This window comes from Coturnix japonica, chromosome 1 (assembly GCF_054131305.1).
Source record: "Coturnix japonica strain WE chromosome 1, WE-NBRP24, whole genome shotgun sequence".
NCBI lineage: Eukaryota > Metazoa > Chordata > Aves > Galliformes > Phasianidae > Coturnix > Coturnix japonica.
In genome coordinates this window covers 70,596,166-70,620,427 of record NC_140663.1, presented here as the reverse complement: position 1 = coordinate 70,620,427, position 24,262 = coordinate 70,596,166, and the positions used below count along the sequence as shown (strand labels likewise).

Below are 24,262 nucleotides of genomic sequence, written 5' to 3'. Positions count from 1 at the left end.
AGGGGCAGTAAGACCCTGCGCGGGCACGAAGAACAGCTGCTCCGCGCCGCGCACCCGTCCTGCTGCCAACTAATATGAGCGAGGCGGCGGAGACCAGCACCGCTACCGGCACGGCGCCCGCCGCCGCTGCCCCCACGCCGCCGCCGCCCCCTGCTGCCGGATCCCAACCGGACGTCAAGCCCAAGAGCCCCGTCGGCGGCGCCGCGCCGGGAGCATCGGGCGGCGAGGTGGCACCAGCCCCGTCCGGCTCCGCGACCGCCGCAGCCGCGGGGGAGACGGAGAAGAAAGTGCTCGGTGGGTGCTCGGTGGGTGCTCGGTGGGTGCGGGGGGGATCGCGTGGCATCGCGTAGCGGCTGCGGGAGGAGGGCTGGCGGTGCGCTCACGTTGCGCCCCGGGTCGGGTGGAGCCGCTGCCCGCTCGCAGACACCCCCAGTCCTGCCCCCGTTTCCCGCAGCCGTGAGTCAGGCTGGGCGCGGGGTGGCGGCGGCTTCGGGGGGAGCCGTCGGCGGAGCGGGGCCTGGCTCGCACGCAACTCAACGCGAAGTTGGGCGGCGGCGCCGCTGCCGGTCGTGCGTGGAGCCGGGGCGCGGCTTCCCACTCCTTATTCTACGGGGCCCCCGTGTCGAGGAGCGTCGGGCGGGGGATGCGTGGGCAGCGGGGAAAGCGAGCGCAGCCATGTTGGAGAGCCGCTGGCTGCGGGGCCGGCTTGCCGGCACCTGCTGCGTGCCCGATCCGTGCTGCGGGGTGAGCGTCCCGGCACCGCCCGGAGCGATACGGGCGGGCGTGGGGCTGCGAGCCGGAATCGGCTGTTGGCAGAGCGAGTGGATAGAAGTGAGCCCGATCTCTGAAGTCTTGGCGGAACTTCTTTACTCTTAAAGGACAGCGGCTGCTCTAATAATGTCTCTAGGTTCTGTTTGTTTGGTTTTTTTTTGTAACTGTTGCTTTTACAATAGCGAAAGTGCCAAATTGCTGCCTCAGTGCTCCGGCCCTGTACATACCTAGTATGTTTTATTTCTGCTTAAACTGTAGCTAAACAGGACCAACCTGTTGAAATGGCATGGATGTAAGTCTAAGCTGAAACTGCTCAAGTGGAAGCAAGCTACTGTTTGTAACCTGTTTATCTTACTTATAATCGGCTATTAATAACCACTTAACTTTTAAGAGGTTAACAAGACAAAAATAAGGCTTACAGAGCCCTCAGCTTCCTGAGCTGCATCTTCTCTTCCCTTTAGAATTGAAATCTTAGTGCAGCAGATGCAGGAGCAGGTAAAGACCTCATTGGAACTCCAGTGGGAAGCAGCCTAGCAAAGTAGATTAGTGGTATGTTCTTGGTAATATTTTCATGCAGATCAGGCCCCCACTTCCAGCCCCACCTTTTCCTGGAGGGGGTGAAGAGAGAGAGTGCTTTTCCTGGTCTAGTTGGAAGAATAACCCACCATAGTGATGCTTCTGGAAACTGACTTTAATGTTAGGCAAGCTTTTTCCTCAGACACGAGGAAATGATGTAATTAAAAATGGGCTCAAACGGATGTAGTAGTCTTGTAATAGGTCTTATGGTACAATGCACTTCAATCTCCTCTCCAAAAGATCACATTGGAAGCAAGGTTTGAGGCTTCCCTAGTGTGTCCGAGTGGCTAACTCCTAAGGTATAAGGACAGATCAGCTTTCATGTGCTTTTTCACTGCTGAATTAAGGAAAACAAGGCTATTTAAATGTGGGTGGGAGTGGCTGATGAGTCCCCTGATATGTGCACAGCATCTTGTAGGGAATCTCTGAGCTTTTGCTTGCCAGTGGGATAAGACTCATCGCATTAACTGCCTTCTTTGAATTGTCAGTGAAACTGGTTATGATTTCCTCTGGGCTTGTCCTACCTGCCTGATCTCTCCACTATGACAGCTCAGGCTTAACAACAGCTGTGCTGTGATCACATGGAGCATAATAAAGAGTCTAATGTTCTTACCCTCTTGGTGATGCTTAAGGGGACACTGTTACACTAATACAGGCGAGGAAATACTACTTGCCTAGTATACCACCTTAGGAATGTGCTGGAGGCTTCCTGCAGTCTATGACAGCTTGTGCAAAAGGAAGAGTGTTGTTCTACCTAGCTCTGAAGCTGTGTGTGCAGATTTCCATTTATCAGCAGCCATCTGGCCACATAGGATGAGTTCTGACTACCTTTCCTTCCACTAGTTTTCTGGCTCCTCTGAGAGCTTTGTGATTGTCAGGCTTCTCATCCTCCTCCTGGTCTGATTGAAGCAGGCCAACATATTCATGGCTATTTTGAGAGAAGGAAAGAATGATAAGGCAATTGGTGGTATTAGCTTTGTTTATTAAAGCAGACTAAAACCCTCAGATTGTCTTCTCTCTCACTTCCCTCTGTTGACTTGCTCAGTGCAGTGAGCTCTTACCTGTGTTTTGTGCCTTCATAATAGCAACAAGTATCTGGACCTAGATATGACCTGATGAAACTAAACCAATTGTAAGAGTGGTAACTGTTATCCTTCAGTCAATGCCGGGTAGCAAAACATGGACTTTCCCCTTCTTGAAAATGAGGGGAAAGCTGGGAATGGATGCTGTACTAGATACAGCCTCTTTTTCCTCTAGTGACAATTACATTCAGAAAAGGCAAAATCATGGGAGACTGTAATTGTTTGCTGCTGAAATATGAGCATTTGCCAAAACCTTTGCTGAAGTGTGATGATAAAGCAGTCTGTTGCTTCTTCCAGTAGACCTCAACAACAGTTTAGCAATGAACTGCTACCAGCAAACATTTCTATTGCAGCTGTGTATCTGGAGGTTAAGGTCACTTTTTGTCTGTCAGGAAGGTGTGTATGTCAGTGGCAAGACTGCCTAAGGCCAGGGGTCTGCTTAGCTATGCTATTGCCCTGTGAATGTTTAGGGAAGAATACAAAAGAAGGTAACTGTTTCCAGTATGTTTTCTTTTTGCCTCAAGCAGGCTGAGGTTGTCCCTAGAAGTCTTTTTCCCATTTAATTGTTATTTATTTTTTTCCTTAGAAAGTTGGCATTTGTCTGACTAGATCCTTAGCACGTGTCTGCTGGTCGAATTATGCAGTGTGACTGCTTGACTTGGTGTATTACATACAGCACTGCCACACAGTTGCAGTGTACCAAATAACTTTTATAGATCCCCAAGTTCTCCCTTTCCTGCACCTTTGGGAAGGGAAAAGCTTGTAGTCCCCACCCAGTTGCTGACAAGGAAGAGGCTGAACTACCTCCATCACAACGGAGTCCCTCCCACACATTGCCCATGTGTTGGTGGAACAAGTTCCACCAGGTCCTTTAAGACACTACAATCTGATTTCTACTTAAGACGTGAGTTTGCTATTGTGAGACAAGAAGTTGTCTTCTTTCTCGAAGCTTCGGGGCATATAGTTGATCAGTTTACAGCTGATACTTCGTGGAAGAGCTCCGGAGTGAGAAATATAAACATGAAGCAGATGTTGGGCTTTTGTTTAGAGTGAGGTTTATGATGCAAGAGAGAGATAATGCATAAAAATAAACGTGTGCTGCCATTCTTGCATGAGATTGTTGGATGGTCTCTGCCATACTGCTGCTTCAGCCAGCTCAGGTTTCCAAGGAAGAGGAAAGGAGGGATGTTTGAGTGAAAGAGTGCTTCTAAACAGCTTCTTTCTGCTAGATGTGAAAAACATACAACTACTAAGTGAAAGAGAACAGGTGACTGGCAATCACCAGAGGTTTAAAGGTTCATTTCTTGTTTCTGGAATAAGAAATAAAATGGAGATGAAAGATGAATGGTTGATTCTATATAAAATAAGGGTGGACTTGGTAGCTTCCACCATCTACAATCATGCAGCAAGTGGAAGCAATATTTCCTGCTACTACATTGGCATAAGCTGAAATACTGAAATGGAGTTTAAGGTACAACTTCAGAATTAAGGAAGGAGACCAGGTCTGGTCTGAGACCTCACATGCAGATATAAAAGCATTCTTGTGACACTTTTGTGTTATTATTGATTGTAATAATTATTGTTTGAACTATTTTTCCAGCAACAAAAGTTCTTGGCACAGTCAAGTGGTTCAACGTCAGAAATGGATATGGCTTTATCAACAGGTATGTTTAAATTGGTGGCCATGCATATACTGTATAAGGACTCGTTATATGGATAATATACCATGTGTTATTGGTTCAAACGGTGACCCAAGGAGCTGACTGCAAGCTTGTGTACTTAGTGGCCAGGCATTCAGTAACCTTGGGTTTCCTCTGAGGAGGTCCTTTGCCCAGTGGCGTGTGTAGGGTGGAAAATATAGAGTGGTTCCTGCATAGTGAACACTTAGACTCATAGAACTGCTTGGGTTGGAAGGGGCCTTAAAGATGTTGAAGTTCTAACCCCCCTGCTGTGGCAGGGTTACCAGCCTGTAGGTCACATGTCTTGCAGGATACATACTTCTTGTCTTGCAAGCCCACGAATTGCTATGTGGCAGGCAGGTCTGGGTTAGTTGAACACTAGAATGGGGTAGAAGAGTCCTGTTTTGTGGATCTGAAGCTCACTTTATTGTAGCCCCGTGTCTGGCAACTACTGTCTGCTGCTATGTATGGTTGAAGAAATGCTTGAATTGATAAATACTTCTAAAGTCTTTCAGAGCACTTTTAAGGGAGGGTCTTCTGCTGGATGTGGTATAATAACTGTCTCACAAAGCTGAAGTTACTTATTCTAAGCATAGCAAGGTTAGAATGATATTATCTTCACAAAGCCTTTATGAAGGACGTACCCGCTCCTTCTACAGAGAACTGGGTGAACAGACTAGACTGTTGAATCTAGGTTTTTCCTGTTGTGTCAGTTCTGTATCCTCATACATACATCTTCAGGTTTTACATGTGGGAGGCTGAAATGGCTGGTGTAATCTAGACAACCATATGAGTCGTTTTCTGGCTCTCCCTCCAGTGGATGCTGTTAGCACCTTGTGCAGGGTTGCTTTAAGCTTCACTGAAAGGAGAGCTGTTAACAGCTGTGGCCAGTCCTGTTGGTAGTGTTGCTTGACCTCTGGGATAACAGATCAGGTTGCAGGCACTGTGGAGGTTCTGGGAGGTGGGGTAGTGGTACAGTGAAAGGCAAGTAGTCCAGTCATTACTTATTCAGTGTCTTGTTTCAACACAAAACACTTCCCTATGAATTATGGGGCACCTCCCTCCCTTTCCCCCACTTCTCTGAGGAATGAGAAGTCCTTACTGCTATTAAAGGTAGGATACTGGAAAAGTCAGGCTGGGGTCTTGGTAGCATAGCCTAATACAGAATGTGTGGAATCCAGGCGATGTGTGATGGGCTGGTGGAAGGGAGGCCTTACTTGTGAAGTCAGAGATCTCTATTTAAGTCTGTTAGTCTGAACTCTTATGACTTGTTACTTTCTTTTTGCAGAAATGATACCAAAGAAGATGTGTTTGTTCATCAGGTAAGAGTGTGGTATTTGTAGTTAAAGATAAATGTTGTCCTTGGCCTACAATAGGCTTCTAGTGTAACTTTTAGAACAGCTGGTTCACTGGGGTCAGCTTACCTTGGCTGCTTCTTAGAGTATTTACTTCAGATATCTCAATTTGGCATGCATGTGTTTCAGGGAGGAATACAAGGGTGTGTTTCCTTCCTCTCTCAAAGTCAAATTTGAAGGAGTAGATACTGCAGACCTTCATGCTTTCTTGTGTCTGCCTTAATTTGAACTTTAAAGCTCCACCTGCACCCAGGTTTCCCCCCCTTTTCCTCTACTTTGTCATTTTCATCCTGTGTCTTGTTTTTTCCCACCATCTTAATCTGTGGGTCTGTTCTGTCTGCCCTCCCTGGTATTGGAGAGAAAGTGATCTGGTCTGGCTTTTGACCAGGTTAGGTTGCCATCAGCTGTTGCTGCATGAGGCAGCTGTTCTTGAGAAGAAGGGATGGAAGCCTGTGTGCTGAGTGTGCCCAAGGAGGGAGAGGCTGCCAATCAGCCTGCCATTGGCTAACCTTCCATGAACTGTTGGTAGGCTGTTCTAAGTTTATATCACGAGTCTTGGGTCACAGACAACTTGTGGGAAGGCAGAGGATGCTGCCTGCATTCTGATGCTAACTGATTGGCTGGCTTAGATCTGCTTTTGCATCATCTAAAGCTTTAGCAACAAATGAAATACTGCACTTGGAGCTTGTCTCGTATGAAAGGTCTGCTGGCTATGTGATTGTTAAAATTGCAAGATTCCTCTGTAGCATGAAAGTGACAGAATCTCCATGAAATATAACTGGTGAACTTACCCTCAGAGTTGGTCTCTGAGGGAAGAGGGTGTTTGTGTGTAGTTAAAATTGCTGCTGAATGCCAAATTAGTCATGAAGCCACGAACTAAACTAAACATCATAACTGTTTCTTGTCATAACAAGGGGTTTAGACTCATTATTCCTAAAATGGATGAAACTGAGTAAGACTAGTGCCTGGAACAACTTAACGTAGTGCCAGTCCATGTTCTCAGTATGCATTCCTAGTTGAGTTAGTGGACTAGTAGTGAGAGCTCTTGATGTGTGTATGAATGTCTCAAGAGGTCTTAATAAACAAATCTCTAACAGTCCCTCTGCTTTAACAACCTTGTTCTGTGCACACTGATTCAGATGAATATCAACAGCACAGTGGCAGTGTATCTAGAAAAAGGTACACAAAATTTCTTGTAGTAAAACCTATTTTGCATAGGTAGCATGAACAACAGGGTGTCTCTGAGATTTGTCTGAGGACATCCAGCTGTCCTTCTGATGACAAAAATGACTCGGAGCATCATTTTCTATGGGAAGACTGTCTGCGGAAGCTTCAAAAGCAATGAAGGCCAGCGGCAAGCTACTGTCTGTGCTGTTTTATCATGTGTGGAGATGTTTGTAAACTGGTGGTAGAACTTTGATTTCCTTTCCACCACAGAAAATGAGATGCTCTAGGTATAAACACTAAAGCGAAACTAGCTTGATGTTTTAGAAATACTACATGGCATGCAAGCTCACATCAAATAGAACTTGTTTGTGGACTCTGTGTGATAGAGTAGGGTCTCCCAAATGCAGCCTGCCTCAGCTGCAGTCACATTCTGAAGCTTCTTAGTTTTGAGTTGTTTTAATACACAGCATCAGGAAGTGAGGGTGTAAAGGGGTGATATGCCTTCTTTTTCCTCCCATAATTTGCTGGGAGGAGATACTTGATGGTCACTGCTCAGTGTTGGGGAGCCAGATCTGCTGGGCTGTGAGGAAGGAGAGTGAGTCCTACTGCTGAGAGCTCCCTGTCTTTGGTGGTTAGTGCATGTGCAGCTCCTCCTCTACTTCCCCTGCACCCAGTCTGGATGGGCTGGATTACACAGCTAATCCTTTAAGAATAAGGTTGACCTAGTTAAACAGAGACCACCCCCCTCCACTGCCCATGTGTACACACACAGAAGGGAACAGCCTGGTCTCATGATCAGGATAGGGGGTTAATTCTCAGTGTATGGCTATTGGATGCTATCTATAAACTGAGCACAGATTAAAATGCTTTTCGCTTTAGGACATGCATGGCTTGCTTTGAATTAACCCTTTGCCTTGCAGAGGCACAAACAGTAGTATGGTGAAGAGAGAGTCTTGCTTGGCTTTGTCTTACTTGCATCTTTGTGCAGTTGACTTGTGGAGTGCTGTCTAGGTGGAGTGTGTTGGGGTATCTTGCAGTTTAACCCTATTGGAAGTATGCATAGCCAGAGAAGTTAAACTTTATGAGAAAGACTTGGAATCAAGAAGCAGCAAAGAGGAAGCTAGTGCAGTGAATGAGGTAAATGGCTTTCTTTTCTGAACTGATCTGTATTCCTCTTATGTTATAGTGCCTATAGTGCAGCCTAATATAGATGTATCAGTAACTGGTGTGGCAGATGTGGCTTTTATTGCAACTGTACCGGATGTAAACATGATGTGATATTGTGTGTGTGGAAAGAACTTTTCCAAACAGAGTGCAGAAGTACCTCATTCTGTCATAGCCTTCTGTTCTTTGGTGTCCCTTTGGAAAAGATCTTAGCACTGAGCAATAAACTACATCTTGTAATAATAAATACATCTTGTTAACGTGTCAGAGCACAAGTCTATTGAGGTCTTGGCAATTATTTCAATACAAGTAGTAGTGGAATAATTAAACTCTTAATCTACAGTAAGTTAACAATTCTAGTGTTAATATTACTTGCTTATTGAAAAGCTAGCACTTCCAGATGGTTTTAGTAATGTTATGTTACTAAAAGGTTAGCAGGAAAGCAGAGCTGTCTCTTTTGGAGAGTGGGAGTCTGCCAGTTGTGTTGTTTCCCAAAAGAATGTACATGAGCGGTTCGTTCTGCTCCTGTATCAGAAAAATTCTTGGATTGTTATTTTGCTTTGGTATCAATACTGTCTATGCTCTCACATTCCTCAGGGACACTGCAGTGTACAGAGAATAACTGTCTAGGTGTGCAGCTGCAGTGCTACAAGGACATGTAGGCCTATTGCCTTAAAAGAAGGGGGGTGGTTTTTCATCAACAAAAAGAAGTATGTTTTCTAAACTGGTCAGGCTGAATTTAAACTGACTTTCTCATTTGTTACTTCAGTAGCCTAAAATATTCCCCACTGTTGATAAGTGACTATAGTTGCCATGCACTGGCAGCAACTTGGATAATCTTCATTTGGCCTGCTTTTTGTAAATTGCAGATGACTTCTTCTGTTTTTACCTTGTGCCCCATCCTGTAGTGGGCTTTGTGTACTTCTAAGTATTAGATCAATACCTACCTCATTTATGCTAACAAGACACCTGTATCAGGAAACTTGAAGTATATTGGTCTTTAATTGAAGAGTACTTCAGTAAAAAAAAAAAAATAATCAAATGCTGGCTTGACATATTGGCATCTTGAGTGTACGTGTTGCTTAGTGTTCCTTAGTCTCTTACGTTTGTAAGTCTGTACTTAATGAACTGATAGTAGCCTTGCCTTGGTTTGCCTTGCCTAGAGCATTTTAGGAATCTGGTAGCATGCCTCCAACTGGAAAGCACCCTAGAATGATTTTGCAGCCTATCAATAGTGGATGCTCAATTGTTTCTGTGAGTTCAGGGATTGAGAGTAATACCAACTGGATCTAAATGATGTTGTTAATAACATTTTAGTGTTTGTCTGAAAGATGTCTGAAATAATCTGTTCAAGTACTGTTTCCCTGTGTTTGGTAGGGACTTGCTTAACTTTCTGGGTTCTCCCTTACAGTGCTTAGGTAAAATGCTTGTTTGTTATTTTAGAGTTGAAGTAATTCTTTAGATACCATGAATTGCTAAAATACATTTTCATTGATGTTGCCTCCTCCAAAATGCTCTTGATTTTTAAGTTCTTTGTAGTGTTCAGTGCATCTCTTAATCATTTCTGCAGTTGCACCTTGGTAGAGCATGCAGGAAATAAAAAAAAAATTCATCCAGAATTGTCCAGATATGCAGTAGGCTTGAGAGAAGGAATCTTGGGGTGACAGCTGCTTTGTAAGCTCATGAGTATTGAGAAAGTAAATTCTGACTCAGTAAAGAGGAAACCCTGTGAGAAGAGATCTATGTATTTTATGTGTTCTGGTGTGGTGGCTGATAATCTGGTATGTGGATTTGAGACTGTAGCAGAAAGACTATTCTTTTCTCATCTCTGAGGCTTTTAGGGTGTAAAGTGAACTAATGCATCTTTCTGTATCTTTATTTAAAGACTGCTATAAAGAAGAACAACCCACGGAAGTATCTGCGCAGTGTTGGTGATGGAGAGACTGTAGAATTTGATGTGGTCGAGGGAGAGAAGGTGAGATTACTGAGGCATAGAGGTATAATCTCATAGAGTTCTCAGTGTTCTTCTGAGAACTAACACCAGTTTTGCTGTATATCTAGTCTTTTTAATGTATTAATCTCTGGTGTGGATGGCACTCAAATTTTCATGCTGTATCATCAGAATTATGCATAACAGGTCTGCTTTTGCATTACCTGTGATGAACGATTCTTGATAGCTAGGAAATAATGTTATGCATACAAGCTTCATGTTTTATCTACCTTCCCTTTCTTGCTACACCTGGCTCTTTTCTTGCATACCCATGCCTTTTTTTTTTTTTTTGTCTTCCAGGGTGCAGAAGCAGCTAATGTCACTGGGCCAGATGGAGTCCCTGTAGAAGGCAGCCGCTATGCTGCAGACCGTCGCCGCTACCGACGTGGCTATTTTGGCAGACGCCGTGGACCACCTCGAAGTGTAGGTTTAATTTTTATTTATTTATTTTTCAACAATGGTCACCCTACCTCCACAGTAATTCTAGTTTTCTCAAGAGAGGGAGCTACAGGTTCAACTTAAGTTGTGAGTGTTCTTCAGTAATAATCTGGCTTTTTCCAGCACATCACTGATGTTGTCAATGATAGCTCTGTTACTGGGTGTCCTGTCTTTATTTTCATCCCATTCTAGAACTGTCTTAAGTATCTTTTTGGGTGTTAGGATATCTGCTTGTTGAGAAATAAGACACCTATGCAGTTAACCATGCTCTTTACATGAAGCAATAGGAAATATTCATACTTCCTTCAGTAAGCATCGTTACAATCACTTATGAAAGTTGGTTGGAGAAACTTTTTTGCTTAAAAGCTCACTGTTTTTCTATGGTGCAGTAATAGTTTGACAGACTAGTTGCTACTCTTAACACAGTGTCCCTTAACAGAACTGTCTGCAGCAGTGCAGTATAAGAACACATTTTTCTCTTTGAACAAAGGAGTTATAAACATGTAGTGTGTAGGTTTGGAAAGCTTTCCTGTGAGATTTTGCAGAGGGAAGTCTAAATAAGTGATGTGTGTCTATAATTCTGGCAGCTACTATTATCTGTGTTATGCTATTGATGCCTGTAACAGTCCAATGACTTGAATGTAGTGCAGGTATATATATGACAGTGTATATATATGTATTTTTTTTCCTAACAGTTGAGTCTGATTGTATACAGGAGTATGTGGTGATCTAGTATGAAAATCTTGCTTTACCCAAGCAACATACCTCTCCATTTTGTTCTGCGGCATTGCCAATATAGAGGCATCCTTCCTTATAGCCTAGCTGTTGATGCTTGTCTATTGAAGCCTTTTCTTTTAATGCTGCTAGGTACCACCAAACTTTAAATAACATGAAAGACATTCTTTCTGAGTGAAGCCCTGGAGACTGCTAGAAGTTGGTGGTAGTAACTGATACTTTATTACTGAATGTGTCTTTGTAGGGATAGTTTGCAGCTTACACTTTCATTCCATGCAGCGGAGAGCTACGAGTTTTGTTAGTGAGCTAATAAACCAGAAATGAGGAATGTCAGTTAGTGATGTTCTTGTATCAATTCTGCTTCCTCTTGCTATCTTGTAATTAGTATCTCATTCAACTGTTGAGTGAATGCTTTAGTTGATGGTATTTATATTGTCTGGGACCTGCTTCAGATTTTAAATGAGCAAACATATCTGGGCTTTGACACCCCTCTGTACTGCAAGTATGTAAAGCATCTGTTTTCCTTTTGCCTGAAGAATGATTGTGTGAGGCTTGTCTCAGGCATAGGGAACATTCAGTCTCAAGGTTCTCACACAGAACCATTTTCTCTTGGACATCTGGCAGAAACTCCTGCAGGTGGAGCTCTGACTTGCAGGTAATAGTGTAACTTAGATCCCAGTACTTGGTGTAAGAGGGGGAGCAGAATTAAGTTACCATGTCACTTCCTTACACTTGCTTATATACAAATCCTCAGACTGGTATCCAAAACACAGCAGACTTCAATGTTTTTGTGTCTGGGGTCTGGAAATTTTGAGAGATACATATTTATATGTAAAATAATAATAGTAATTATATTAAAAACTAGAAGCAACTGGTCTTCCTCAGCAATCCATGATTCTGGAAGAATTATGACCTTCAAAGTGTGCTGATGATAACAGCTCATGAAGTTTCTTTTATCTTCTTCTTCAGTATAAGATTCCTCTGAGTGTCCAGCCTGCCTGACAATGTCTTGATTGTTCCTTTAGATTTGGTGTCACTTGTGAGCTTAAAAGTAGATTTTGTTCTGCTATCAAAGATTTTTGAGATCTTACAGTACTATGTCTGCCTTTAACAGATAACCAAATAAACTCCATGATTGTGGTAACTTTTCAAAGATGATAGTGGCCAGTTCCTTGAATGTTCTTAAATACATGCCGTCTAATCACATAAGCTTGGGTGTGTATGATTTGCTTAAGTGATACCTCACTCACAGTGAAGAGCTCAGTCAAGAGTTCTGAGAATGCTATTTCTGGCTGCAGTTATGCTTGCTGAACTTTGTGCAGGGGTAGAGAAATTAGCCATGTCTGAGCTGTAGGGTACCATTCATGGAGAATAAAGGTGGTGCCTCTCTGTGAGTCCTGCAAAATAGTTAGATGGAAGTAACTCTACTTCCAAGACTTAAACTTAACTGATGCTGTGCTCAGCCTTCTATGTCTAAAGAATGTTTCCTTGTTTATAGACAACTGTTGCACACCTCAAGGAATAGACTTCACTGTACTTAGGCCTGTTGCTCTTCTGATGTACTGGGCTACAGTGGCAAAAGATTTTTCCACAACTCAGCTGCTGTATTGCTCATACTGTTTACCAAAGGGGGGAAAAAAAAAGTGGGGGGAGGAAAATTTAAAACTGTAGTTTATGGATTGTAATAATATTCAGCTTTAATATGTTGAGGTGACTTTCAGCCTTCTAGAACTTTTAACTGATGTTACTTAACTCCAGTCCAACCTTCTAGCCAAGCAAGACCTATTTTTCCTTGCTTAGTTCTATGGGATTTAAGTGCTAGATGCTGTTTTCTGTTAGCCATGCTAGCTCAAGTGTGTCTGTGGTCTAGACATAACTAACTTGACCTATTTTTGAGTATGCAGTATGAATTTCTTCACTCTTGAAGAGAACCTTCAGCAGCCTGAGGCTTTTAACCAGCTATAATGGACTTTTATTTGAACTGTGTGGGGAGTTCTGTGGAAAACAGGACTTTGTATAGGAATCTTCAATTTCTTTTTCTGAAGATAAGAGGCTGCAGTCTTCCACAAGCTGTGATAGTGTAGACATGACAGGGAGCTGTAATCAGAATACTAGTACAGGCAATGGATCATGAAATAACCTTGAACTGATGATATCCTCTTCAGTACGATGTGTATTACTAACAAAAGTTATACACATATCAGGTAAAAATTTCTTGGGGAATATTATAAGGGCTGATACTGATGAGAGACTGACGCTACTGAGAGAATGTGAAAACATGAGTGCTACTGTATAAAAGTTAGAGAATGATTTGAAGAAATCTAAGAACTAATGAGTTAAAATTGAAGATGTGTGGCAAAGAAAACGACTTGGGGTTACAGTAAATGCTTAAAGACATTCTGTTCAGGGGAGGGATTAAAACTTGGTGTCTTTGTGTCATGTACAGCATGTTTACCTATTTTGGTAGTCTTCAGAGGGAAGTGTGAGAAGCTGATATTTCTTTACATCCATCTCTTAGGATGACCCGGTGTATTACTAAAAGGTAGTATGTAGAGTTAGAAGGTTTCAGTGGAGAATGTTAAGTATACCATGTAGTTGATCATGCATGTGCTGGGAGTTTGGTGCTTTTAATAGTACAAATGAAGTTTCTGAAGTAAATGAATATAATTTATCGTCAGTATAATAAAACAATCTCAAAGCTTAGGTTCTGTCTTCTGGTTAAACTGTAAATCTGAGTAATTGTTAGCTATATGAATGTGCTAATTGAGTTCTTGTGATACTGCAGAAGATGCAGGAAATCACTGATATTTCTAGGCTAAGTAATTCATGTTTTCAACTAGCTACTTAGAACTAGCCCACATAAAATACTGACATATCAACATTCTGTTCAAGATGAACAGGGAAACAGTGCCTGCATTGTTTTTCAGTGAAAGCTTTTTCAAGGCTTTTGTCACTAAAGGAGCTAGAGACTGTTCTTTATCTGAGATTTCAGTGCAGTGTTCTGTGGGGAGGAATGTGTTTGGGCTTTGCTATTAAAGACATAAGAATTCAATACTATCTTTTAAAGAGCAGTGAATGCAACGCTAATTATCCAGTGCTATAAGAGAGCTTTGGCTGATGAAAAGATGACTTTGCACTCTTCCTTACTGTTGAGATGGATGATGCTTTGTTAACCTCTGGTATGCTGTCTCTTAGACAAGACCTTCTAGGCCTTTGTGTTTTCATATGTCTGGCACTGCAGCACTAGAATTTCAATTGCTTGGTTAGAAATCCTGGAAAAGGGAAACAGTGATATGCTGAAACTTGCACAGGACCATAGTACAAGGGGGACAGTAAGACACTTGTTTTGATATTTGCTTCTTTTCCTTTCAGATGTTGCTTTTTCTTTGGTCTCCCATATCTGTGCTTTCCTAGACTGAATAGCCACATCTTTCTGTTACTGGCACACACGCTTCACTGTGTGAGGCAGATATTGATCACTCCTCACAGGTTTAACTGTCAAGCTACATAGAACAAAGTGTTTTAATATAAACAATAGAGTAGTATTGCAAAGTGGATATAAATTCTATAATGCTCAGAAATGTATTTTTTTCAAACAATTCTTAAGTGGACTATAGAAGGCATCAGGAATAAATAGCTTTTGTTATGTGCTGATTCAGATGCAATAAATATTCTCTTTTCAGATCTCTTGTTGAATCCTTTATTTTGGAGCAAAGAATAGTAAAATTGGAACTGTAAGTCACGGTGACTTCATATGCCAGTAGTCTTATATTTTGAGGAGAAAAGAATGCTGTAATACAACTTCATCCATTTTTCAGCTAAAGGGGCTGATATTGTGTGGATATATGAGCGAGTATTTGATATGGTGCAGTATTTTTCTGTCCTTGAACTTGGTGTTTTTTCTCTTGGGGAAAGAGAATCTTGCTTAATGAAGTCAGAGTAGTGCTATGCAGTGCTCAGCATGGTAACTTTCAGTTAGTCTTCCAAATACAGAAGTGTTCAGGTCAATAGCCGCCTTTCCCTAACATAGTTACCTTTTTGCAGTTCAGTGTCACGTCTTGAAACCTACTTTGTATGCATTGGAAAGTTCTGTCAGGTTCTTTTACCTTTCCCTTGGGACAGGGAGGGGGCACTAACTGTTGGCTTTGTCCCTCGCTATTAGGAACATGAGCAGCGCAGCTAGCTCTTGTTCTGCTCTTGATCTTTTCTTTGCTGAAATAAAAGCTTTATCTGCTGCCTTTTGGCTTAGTATCTTGGGGTTTCTGTACAGACTTGCTGTTGTCTGAGCTGATATTGAAGTCATTGGGCTACGTAGTCAATATGCTGCCTGTGAAGTAAGGTACCACTTCATCTGTATCCCTGATTTTTATTTTGTCTGTTTTATCTCGGTTTTAGGGTGTTGAGGGAGAAATCAAGGATGGGGTTACAGAAGGAGGACAAATTCATCAGCAAGTCCAAAGGAATCCTACTTATCGTCCCCGCTATCGCAGGTTTGTGCTGTTTTCTTTGCTCATTATTGCAAATAAATGTAGTCTATGATAGCTTAAAGAGTAGAAATCTGAATTCCCAGACATTCAAGTACATAGAAGTGGAGAGAATGAGAACTGCTGAAACTACCAGGAAGAAGCTGCAACTTTTAAGAGTAAGAAAATAGTTGTAGAAGTTGTTTGATCTCAATGTATGTTACTCAGATCCAGGAACAGGTCAAGAAAGGGCAAAGTTGGTTGTGTCCTGTACCAACTCATTTCAATGTGTTGCTCAGTTATGAGAAGTTCCATGTCTTCCCAGCTTAAATTCTTATACTTCTTCAGGTGAGTAACAAGTCTAGGTCCTGCTTGACATGGGGCAGGTTGATCCAGTGTCTGCAGGGGCAAGATGTGCTTTGTAAAGCTTCCTGTGGACTGAAGCCAGTAGTCTAGCACTATGTAGCAGACTAGTAGCTTGTGTGCTCAGGACCCAGATGATGTATCACTCAAGCTTAGGTCTAAGCACTGATGCTGCTTGTATGCACAAGAGAGCCTGTTTTTTCAGGAGAAAAATGAAGTCATGTTCTGTCCCCTATAGAGCATCAGGTACATGGTAGGATTTCAGTTACCTTGTAGTATGCTGTGCTAGGAAGTAGTGCAATTGAGTGAGCAAAGGCTATTAGGCTTGGAGGTAGCTGGGGGGGGGGGGAAGGGAGGGAAGATCTTTAAAATCATAAAATAGTTTAGCTTGGAAGGTACCTTTTAAAGGTCTAGTTAGCTTTCTAGGCTGTTAACATACTGCCAGCTTATGTTCATCTCTTCATCCACTAACACTCCCGAAGTCTTTAGCAGGTCTGCCATCAGTCATCTAGTTGGTATTCATGTTTGGGATTGCCCCAACCCCTAAGACTTTGTACGTGGCCTTATTGAATTTCATAAGGTTTGTACCTCTAAAATCTGTTAGGGTTCCCCTGGAAGGAATTTTTTCCCACTAGTGATAGCTACATCGCTTACCTTGGTGTCACCTGCCAACTTACTGAGGGTGTACTCAGTAAGTTGTACTTTGTCCATGCCACTGACAGATGTGAATAGTGCCAGTCCTGATATCAGACACTGAGGAATGCCCTTGTCACTGATCTCGACCTTTACATCAAGTTACTGACTGCAACTGTTTGAGTGTGACCATGCAATTTCTTATCCACTGAGTGATGTATTTGCCACGTCCATGTCTCCAATTTGGGGAAGGCAGGCTAAGGGAGCTGGGCTTCGTTGCTCTGGAGAGAGGGCTCAGGGGAAACCTCATTGAGTGTAATCCCTTCCAATGTTTGAAGGGATACTAAACTAGGAAGGAAACTGACTTCTTACATTGGCAGATAGTGATAGGACAAGGTGAAATGGTTTTAAATCAAAGGGGAGGAGATTTAGATGTCCAGGGGGAGTCTTTTACAGAGAGGGCGGTGAGATACCAGAGCAAGCTTTTGAGAGAGGTTGTGGGCCTCCTGTCCATGGAAGAGAGCTCCTTGGGACCCTTAGATGCATCTTATCAGGTCTTGTGGATTTTTGCAACTTCAGGTTCCTTAGACGGTCTCAAACTTGATCTCTTCCTGCAGCAGGTGGTTCTTAATTCCTCCAGTCTCTTGGTTTTCTATGAGTTGGGCAGTGTGGTTAGAGCACTTTCCAGTTAAGCTTAAAGGGGGGGGAAGGAGGTGGAATTATGGAGTACCTCAGCCTTCTCCATATTCTGGGTAACAAGGTCTCCTACTATCTTACAAAGATAGACCATGTTTCCCCTAGTTTCCTTTTATTACCAATGTACTTAAAAGCCTTTTTTTTGTTGTTGTTGTTGCTCTTGATGTCCCCCCTCAGATTCAGTTCTTTTAGGTATATCGCTTTTCTAATCAGATTCTTGGCTGTGCAGACAATGATTGTGTTCCTTCCAGGCTGGTTCCATCCTTGTTTCCAGTCTCTATATGCTTCCTTTCCCTTGTTGAACATGAGGGTGCTCCTTCCCATCTATAGAGGGCCTCATCTGCTCAATCTTCATTGTTGGTTGGCTTTTAGTAGTCCCCAGTGTAATGTGAGCTGTCATTCCCCTCCCTTTAATCCTGGTCCAGAATCTCTTGGTTAGCTCCTCATCCATCCCCAGGTGTAGCTCCATGTATTCCACCTGGAGACTGACTTAGAGAGAGTGTTTCCTTCTTGTCTGCTGTTTGCTCTTCCTAAAGAGCCCATATCCTTCCATTTTAGGGCCATGATAAACTTATGTGTCCGACTAACTCCTCTTGTTTATTCTCTGTGCTTCGTGTTTGCATAGAAGCATTTAATTTGGGTCCTTAAACAAGGAGCTTGAGTAATGTGGGTCACATAGAAGAGACCACTGTTGCAATATTACTAAATGGTGAACTGTATCTAGTTCAGGAAATCTCCAGAGTGGGAAACAACTGGACATCAGGAGGCCATGTAGGGGAAATAAGCTTCTTTATCTTTATTCTTCCCTAGGGATTCATGGAATTGAGCTAAAGGGGTTCTTGAAGATTCAGCAGGACTACTTAAAAAACAAATAAATAAATCAAGAATTACTTGGATTTTACATGAACACAAATACTTTCCAATGGGATAAGCAATATAATGTGAGCAGTGTAACTTGCTGAGTCACTTATGTTAGTCATACCTTAAATTGGTTTGTATAGCATTCTTTTTTTTTTTCCTGTTCCTAATTGTCTATTATTAATTCTGACATGACCACTCCAGTTTCAGCCCTCCATGCTGAGGGAGTGATCCCATAATTGAGTAATTCAATGTAGTTAAAGAGATTAGTGTATGAAATACCTAGACTCTAACTGTTACACGTTTTGAGGTCTTGCACACTTTTTAGTTTCCTGTAAGTAGCAAAGTAAATAAGTCACAGTAAATCAGATTGTTTCCTCTTGAAGGGTGAGTGACAAATATAATGCCTTATGGAGACTACTTTTAAGGAGAAGAATTAGTCTGCCATATGATATACCTTACTTGGTTCTTCTTATCTGGTCATCTTATTTTTAATATAGCTTATGGAGGTTGGGTTGATTTGAATTTGATAATTCTAGTTCTTTGCATATTTACTCAGGCAATAAAAAGGAGCAAAATAATGCAAAAGTAAGAAGTGGCTGAACTTCATAGGAATAGTGAGGTGGTCCTTAATTGCAGTGACACCATGTTCCATGTTAACATGCAGTTAAACATAATGCTCTTGTTCATGCTGAGTCTAGAACTATAAGCCTTCCTTCTCCACTCTGAGGTTTTCTAACACTTAACATAGTCATCCTCAACACAAACATTATCTGGGGCTGCAGGAATGTGGATAATACTGACATTGTGTGTAGTAATCCGGCATGTATAAACTATTACTGAAAGTCCTCATTAGTGTTGGGCTACCCCCTGTGAGAGGTAGCTTAACATGTTCATTCCAATGTGAGTGAATTATGTTTCTGTTTAGGTTACCAGTGCATGTAAGTGCAAGCAATGCATAAATCTAGTGATACTAGTGTTTCTCTTCTTTTTCTTGGGAAGTCTGAATTGGCTTTTGGAACTGGGTAACTGTGGATTAATTAAGCTACCTAATGGGAACAAGATAGCAGTGACTTCTAGCCATATTCTGACACTGTTGTGAACAGCATAGATGAAGTAATCAATGTTCCTGAAGTACCCAAAAGAGTATTTTATTTCCATTGTGAGTGATCTTCAACTCTCCTTGAGATGTGTATTTTGTGGTCAAGAGAGGCAACACCGTATTGGTTTCTTATGAACCATTCCTGGATTTTCCTTATGAAATTAAGCTAGTTTAACAGTCTTAGGCTACTTTTGTACTTACATGTATTTCCCTGCCTCTTCAAGAGGGCCCCTGCGTCCACGTCCTGCCCCTGTCACTGGAGAGGCTGAGAACAAAGAGAACCAGCATGAGGCCGGTGCTGTGAGTCAGCAGCCGCTTCGCCGTGGGTATAGGCGCCCATACAACTATCGGCGTCGGCCTCGTCCACCCAATACACCAGCTCAGGATGGGAAAGAGGTAAGTATGCTCCTAGCTGTGTAACAGGCTGAGTTTTGATGGCCTGAGTGTGTTAAGAGGTTTGGGCAGGGGGATTTGAGAAGTCTGTTGTCAGCATGTTACAGGAAACCGATGGCAAGTTGGTAGTAAAGGTAGCTGGCTTAATTGCCTGTTTCTTATGAACTGAACTGCACAAACTAGATTTAGGTTAACTGTTAATAACTAGACTTTACCCTAGTGAGGAGAAGACCTTATTGTTCTATCCTATCCACTCAAGGTGGTTCTCTCCATGTCAGATCTTACTTTAAAAATAATAAAACAAACCAAAAAAACTGCTATTGGACAGAGAAGGGACTTAACTCAGTCTTTACCTATAACTAAAGTTTTTTGTCTTTGTGTCTCAGACAAAAGTGACTGAAACACCTGCTGAAAATCCTGCTCCGGTGACTGAGCAGAGTGGTGCTGAGTAACATCAGGTTCTGCAGGCACCTCTACTATCTCTCAGGTAAGGAGTATAGCTAGTATCTTTTCTGAGCGAAATGGGATTTTTAGGGCTCCTGGGATGTGGCCACATCCATGTGTTTTAGGCTGGATACTTGGTGGTAACTTCTGATGGCCTTTTATAGGTGATTCAAGGAACATCTTTATCTGCCTCTGCCTGTATCTGTCACAAAGTTTGCTTTATTGGTAATAGGTAACTCAATTCTTTGAAAGGGTCAGTAACAGCAGGACAAGGGGAAATGGTTTTAAGCTGAAGGAGAGAAGATTTTAGGTTGGATGTCAGGGGGAAGTTCTTTACTGTGAGAGTGGTGAACACTCTGGAGGTGTTCAAGGCCAGGTTGGATGATGCCCTGGGCAGCCTGGTCTAGTATTAGATGTGGAGGTTGGTGGCCCTGCCTGCAGTAGGGGGCAAAGAGGATCCTTGAGGTCCATTCCAACCCAGGCCATTCTGTGGTTCTGTGTATGTACACTTTGTTAAAGCACCAACTCATCAACAGATGCTATTAGGGAGGTGTGATACTCAATTTATAAGATATGCTGGTCATGCTTATCTTGTCATTAATAAGTATAGAATATTCTCTACACTAGGAAAACTAAACTGCTTTTTTTAATTCATTTTTTTCAACAGGTGTCCTAAAATATAACTCAGAAATAACACCAAAGAAACATTCAAGCAATAAGTAAGCAACAATGAAGAAAGCAAAGATTCAAAACATCAGAGCTAAAAGCAGGAGGAGAAAAACCAACAAAAACCAACAAACAAAAACCAGCAACTGAGATCCAGGGAACGCCTGCAAGATGGATGCATAAAGAGTGAGATTTGGAAAGAGCAACCTCCCCAGTTCCAAGAGCAACTGTGGGTTTTTTTCTTGTTTAGAATTTCAATGTTTCACTAGTATTGAATTTTTCAGTTTTTCTTTTGGTGTCAAACTGAAAAGGGGAAAATACCCAATGAAAGAACTGAAATAGAAATCAAATGCTTTTCTTTATTGGATGCTGGTGCTAGACCTCCCAGGTGTGTTGAGTATTTCCTTTTTTTTCTGTGCCAGTCCTGTTCACTTCAGGACATGGGGAGGAGAAATTTCAGCTTTCCTTGGTAAGGTCTATTTGAAACTGTGCAGCATGGGTGACGTTCCTTGCAAATAAAAGTGATTTCAACTACCAAAACCAACCCACTGAAGTGTTTGTGTTTACCTTTTAAAATCATTAATAACTTTAATCTTGCTGCTTCAGTATTGACATGTGAAAATGAGCTGCATCTCTTAAAGTGCAGTGATATATCTTGTCTAAAACACTGCTGGACAATGCATGTGCAAGGATTTGACTGGGTCAGTCATGGCTACTGTGGAAACAAAAGCAGCTTCTGCACAGTAATTAGACAACAGAGCTAGAACCTACACTACCCTCTCTGCTTTTCTGACTTGGGTTTTTTCCTGTCACTATACCGCAGCAGTTGTTTGTAACATCTAGAGTGCATTGGTGGGATATTTCTTTTTCCCTTTTGGTTTGCAAGGCTTTTGTTATCAAAGCAGTAGAATCCAAGCCTGTAGGTTCCTCTCTGCTCAGAAAGACTTAAGTTGGTACTTTGTTCTAGCAAATAAAGTTCCAAATAATGGCAGTATATTTCATTAGCTTCCTCAGTTTTCCTTATCTGAAAACAGTGAAATCTTTCCACCTGCACCATTTTGTGCTAATAACCAAGGAGTCATACTAATGTGTATGGGGTTTTTTTAGTGTTCCTCCCCAAACCTGCGCTGTTTTGCAAGTGTTATCACACTACTGCCAGCTGCTGAGTATGGGTGTGTTCCTTCAGCTATCTTGTTGCATGCTTCATTCTCTGGCCCAAGTATTTCTCACGTTCTTGTTTTACAGTTGATGTTATCCTGACCTTGAATACCATATTTGTTTCCTTAAAACACCTGATTTTGTTCCTAGCAATACAACATTTACCCAGCTGCTAGTAAATTGTGCTTTTAGGTAAATCTCCTTTGCTATGGTGCAACACCATATATATTTAAAACTAAACGAATGTAGAGAGGTTCCTGGCAGGTAATTTCTATCATTGTCCCCTCTAGTTTCTCTGCTCTAATAATTAAAAATCAGATGAGATTCTCTGGGGTCTTACATTCCCATGTTACTTCTCAGGAAATGGAGGGTGGGGAAAGGAAGGGAGTCTCAGGTTATGAATAATAATAAGGGTTGGAAGCAAATTGCTTTGGAGCCTTGCTTCCTTTCTCTGTGCCTGGTGCGAGGGAGTGACAAGGGAAGGCATGATGCATGGATTACCCTGCCTCTAGCACAAGCACTATGCGTTTTTCTTAGCTTGCTTTTGTAATCAGTGAGTTAAGAACTTTGTATAAACAGTACAGTGAAAACTACAGACTTGGTTCAAGAATAAGAGTGCTTTTGGTTCCTTTAAGCATGTGTAACAATGCATCCATTCACTGTAAAGCAAGCTCATGTTGCATTACTGGTCACTTCCGTGACTACTTTTGTAAGTGCTGGGTGAGGGCTATCATGAGATATGTTCTGTGCAGAACCTACTGTGCTACAGACCAGGGAAGAGGGGGGAACAGTGATCCTCATGGATTTTTCTCTAGGAGAAAAAGAATATGGCTGCTCTAATTGAAAACTTGAGGAAAACACGCATACTCTCAAGTATCCTTAAGCAGGACTAAATCTACTTCAGGCATGTGGGTGCAAGGCTGTCTTTGTTCATTGTAATCTTAACAGACATGGTATACTCTTAAATTCTGTAGTAATGCCTTGATATTTACTATACACAGTGGCATTACTTTCATTATGTTGGCCCATTATGTCAGAAGCAGGTGTTGGTGGTATGGCAGTAGAGACTGAGCCTTCCTGCCAATATTCTGTTACGTTTTGTTGCTCTGTGATGCATGGAGAGGCAGTTGGACAAAATGGTATCTAACATGGGAGGTGCTTATGAAGCAAAGGTGCATCACTGAGTGTCTTCTTGTGGGGGGAAAAAATGGCACCTGCTGATGTTCACTGATGCTTGCTGAACCTTTATGGAGACCAAACAGTGAGTGTTAGGACAGCTGTGTATTTCAGCAGTGGCAACAGCAACATAAAAGACAAGCACGTTCTGGATAGTTATGCACAGCATGTATAGAGTTGCAATCAGCTCAAAATTTTGATCATGTCTCTTACTTGACCTTTACCAGACCTACCTTAACATAGAAAAATATCCTTTGCCTTACAGTTATGTTCATGTCATTATTCTTTGGTAGTACAAACATAAAGGATCAAGGGGGCCCAAGTAGGCCAAAAGGTTGGCCACCCACAGTGTAATCATTTTACAGTATATAATTTGTTGTTGTAAAGCTTGCTGTAAGGGCTGAAAAACACAATTCTATGTACATGTATATTTCATGCAAGGACTTGTGCTTCAGGCTCCCTGGAAGAATGCTAGAATGAAATGCATGATCTGGCTATTAAGAGTTGTAGTGACTTTAGCTCTAGACTAACAGCTTGGAACATCCCTGGAAATTTCCATAGAAGATTAATGGCTACACAAGTAAATTTGGTTTCTCTGTTCAGGAAGTCTATTTGCAAATCCCAGGTTTAAGTCTTAGATGTTGTCCTTTCCATTGGTCTGGTTTTTTCCATCTGTGAAACCAGCTGGCCCTCAGCATCACTGTAAAGTTGTAGCAAGAAAGTATCTGTTCTGAGATGCTCCTACATAGGTTGGGGAAAAGCAGCTGTACCAGCCAAAGGGTAGTGAGAACTGCAAAGCACCAGTACTGAAACAAATATTCTAACTAGAGCTCTAGGCTATATTTCAGCGAGGAGTGAGATGCCTAAGTAAGTGAAATGCAGAGGCCCCACAGCCCCTTCTCAGTTCTGCTCTATGTTGTCATTACAGGCTTTTTGGACGAGACAGCACGTGGCTTGGTTTGCTGGTTCTTGGATATTTAATTCTTGGGCATCCAACTCTTGCCTTGAAGATGAGTTAGGTACATAGCAATGATCTGTAAATTTTGTTGTGATGAGCACTGTCTTTATTCATGCAATACAAATTAGCATTAACAAATTCTACTGTCTGTCCAGATCTGTGTGTAAAACAACTACCAACAAACTTCAGCTGATTTATATCTTGCTTATGAAATTTTACCATCAGAAGCTTAGGAAAGAATAGCCAAGGAAAGAAAATTCCTTACTGCTATATTTGGGCACACAGATTGGCAGTCCACCAGTTCCAGCTTCTCTTGCTCTTGTGGCTGTTGCGCAGAAACGTGCTTTTCTGTGAAATACAGTACAGGAAGTACCTGTGTATAACTGCTGTACAGG

General features: G+C 42.0%; 1 protein-coding gene across 2 annotated transcripts; it reads left to right on the top strand.

Annotated features, from left to right (window-relative positions):
• The first annotated feature begins 6 nt into the window (after positions 1-6).
• On the top strand, positions 7-21,119 carry YBX3 (Y-box binding protein 3). 2 transcript variants are annotated; one of them, XM_015874038.3, is made up of 9 exons: positions 7-294; positions 4,030-4,093; positions 5,397-5,430; positions 9,680-9,769; positions 10,085-10,207; positions 15,353-15,447; positions 19,297-19,468; positions 19,852-19,952; positions 20,577-21,119. In XM_015874038.3, the coding sequence occupies exons 1-8, from the start codon at positions 75-77 to the stop codon at positions 19,915-19,917; spliced, it is 864 nt and encodes a 287-aa protein (XP_015729524.2). In that variant the 5' UTR covers positions 7-74; the 3' UTR covers positions 19,918-19,952; positions 20,577-21,119. The 2 variants fall into 2 exon arrangements, with proteins under 2 accessions (XP_015729524.2, XP_085379029.1); XM_085522903.1 differs by lacking the exon at positions 7-294 and adding an exon at positions 646-907.
• Positions 21,120-24,262: the final 3,143 nt, after the last annotated feature.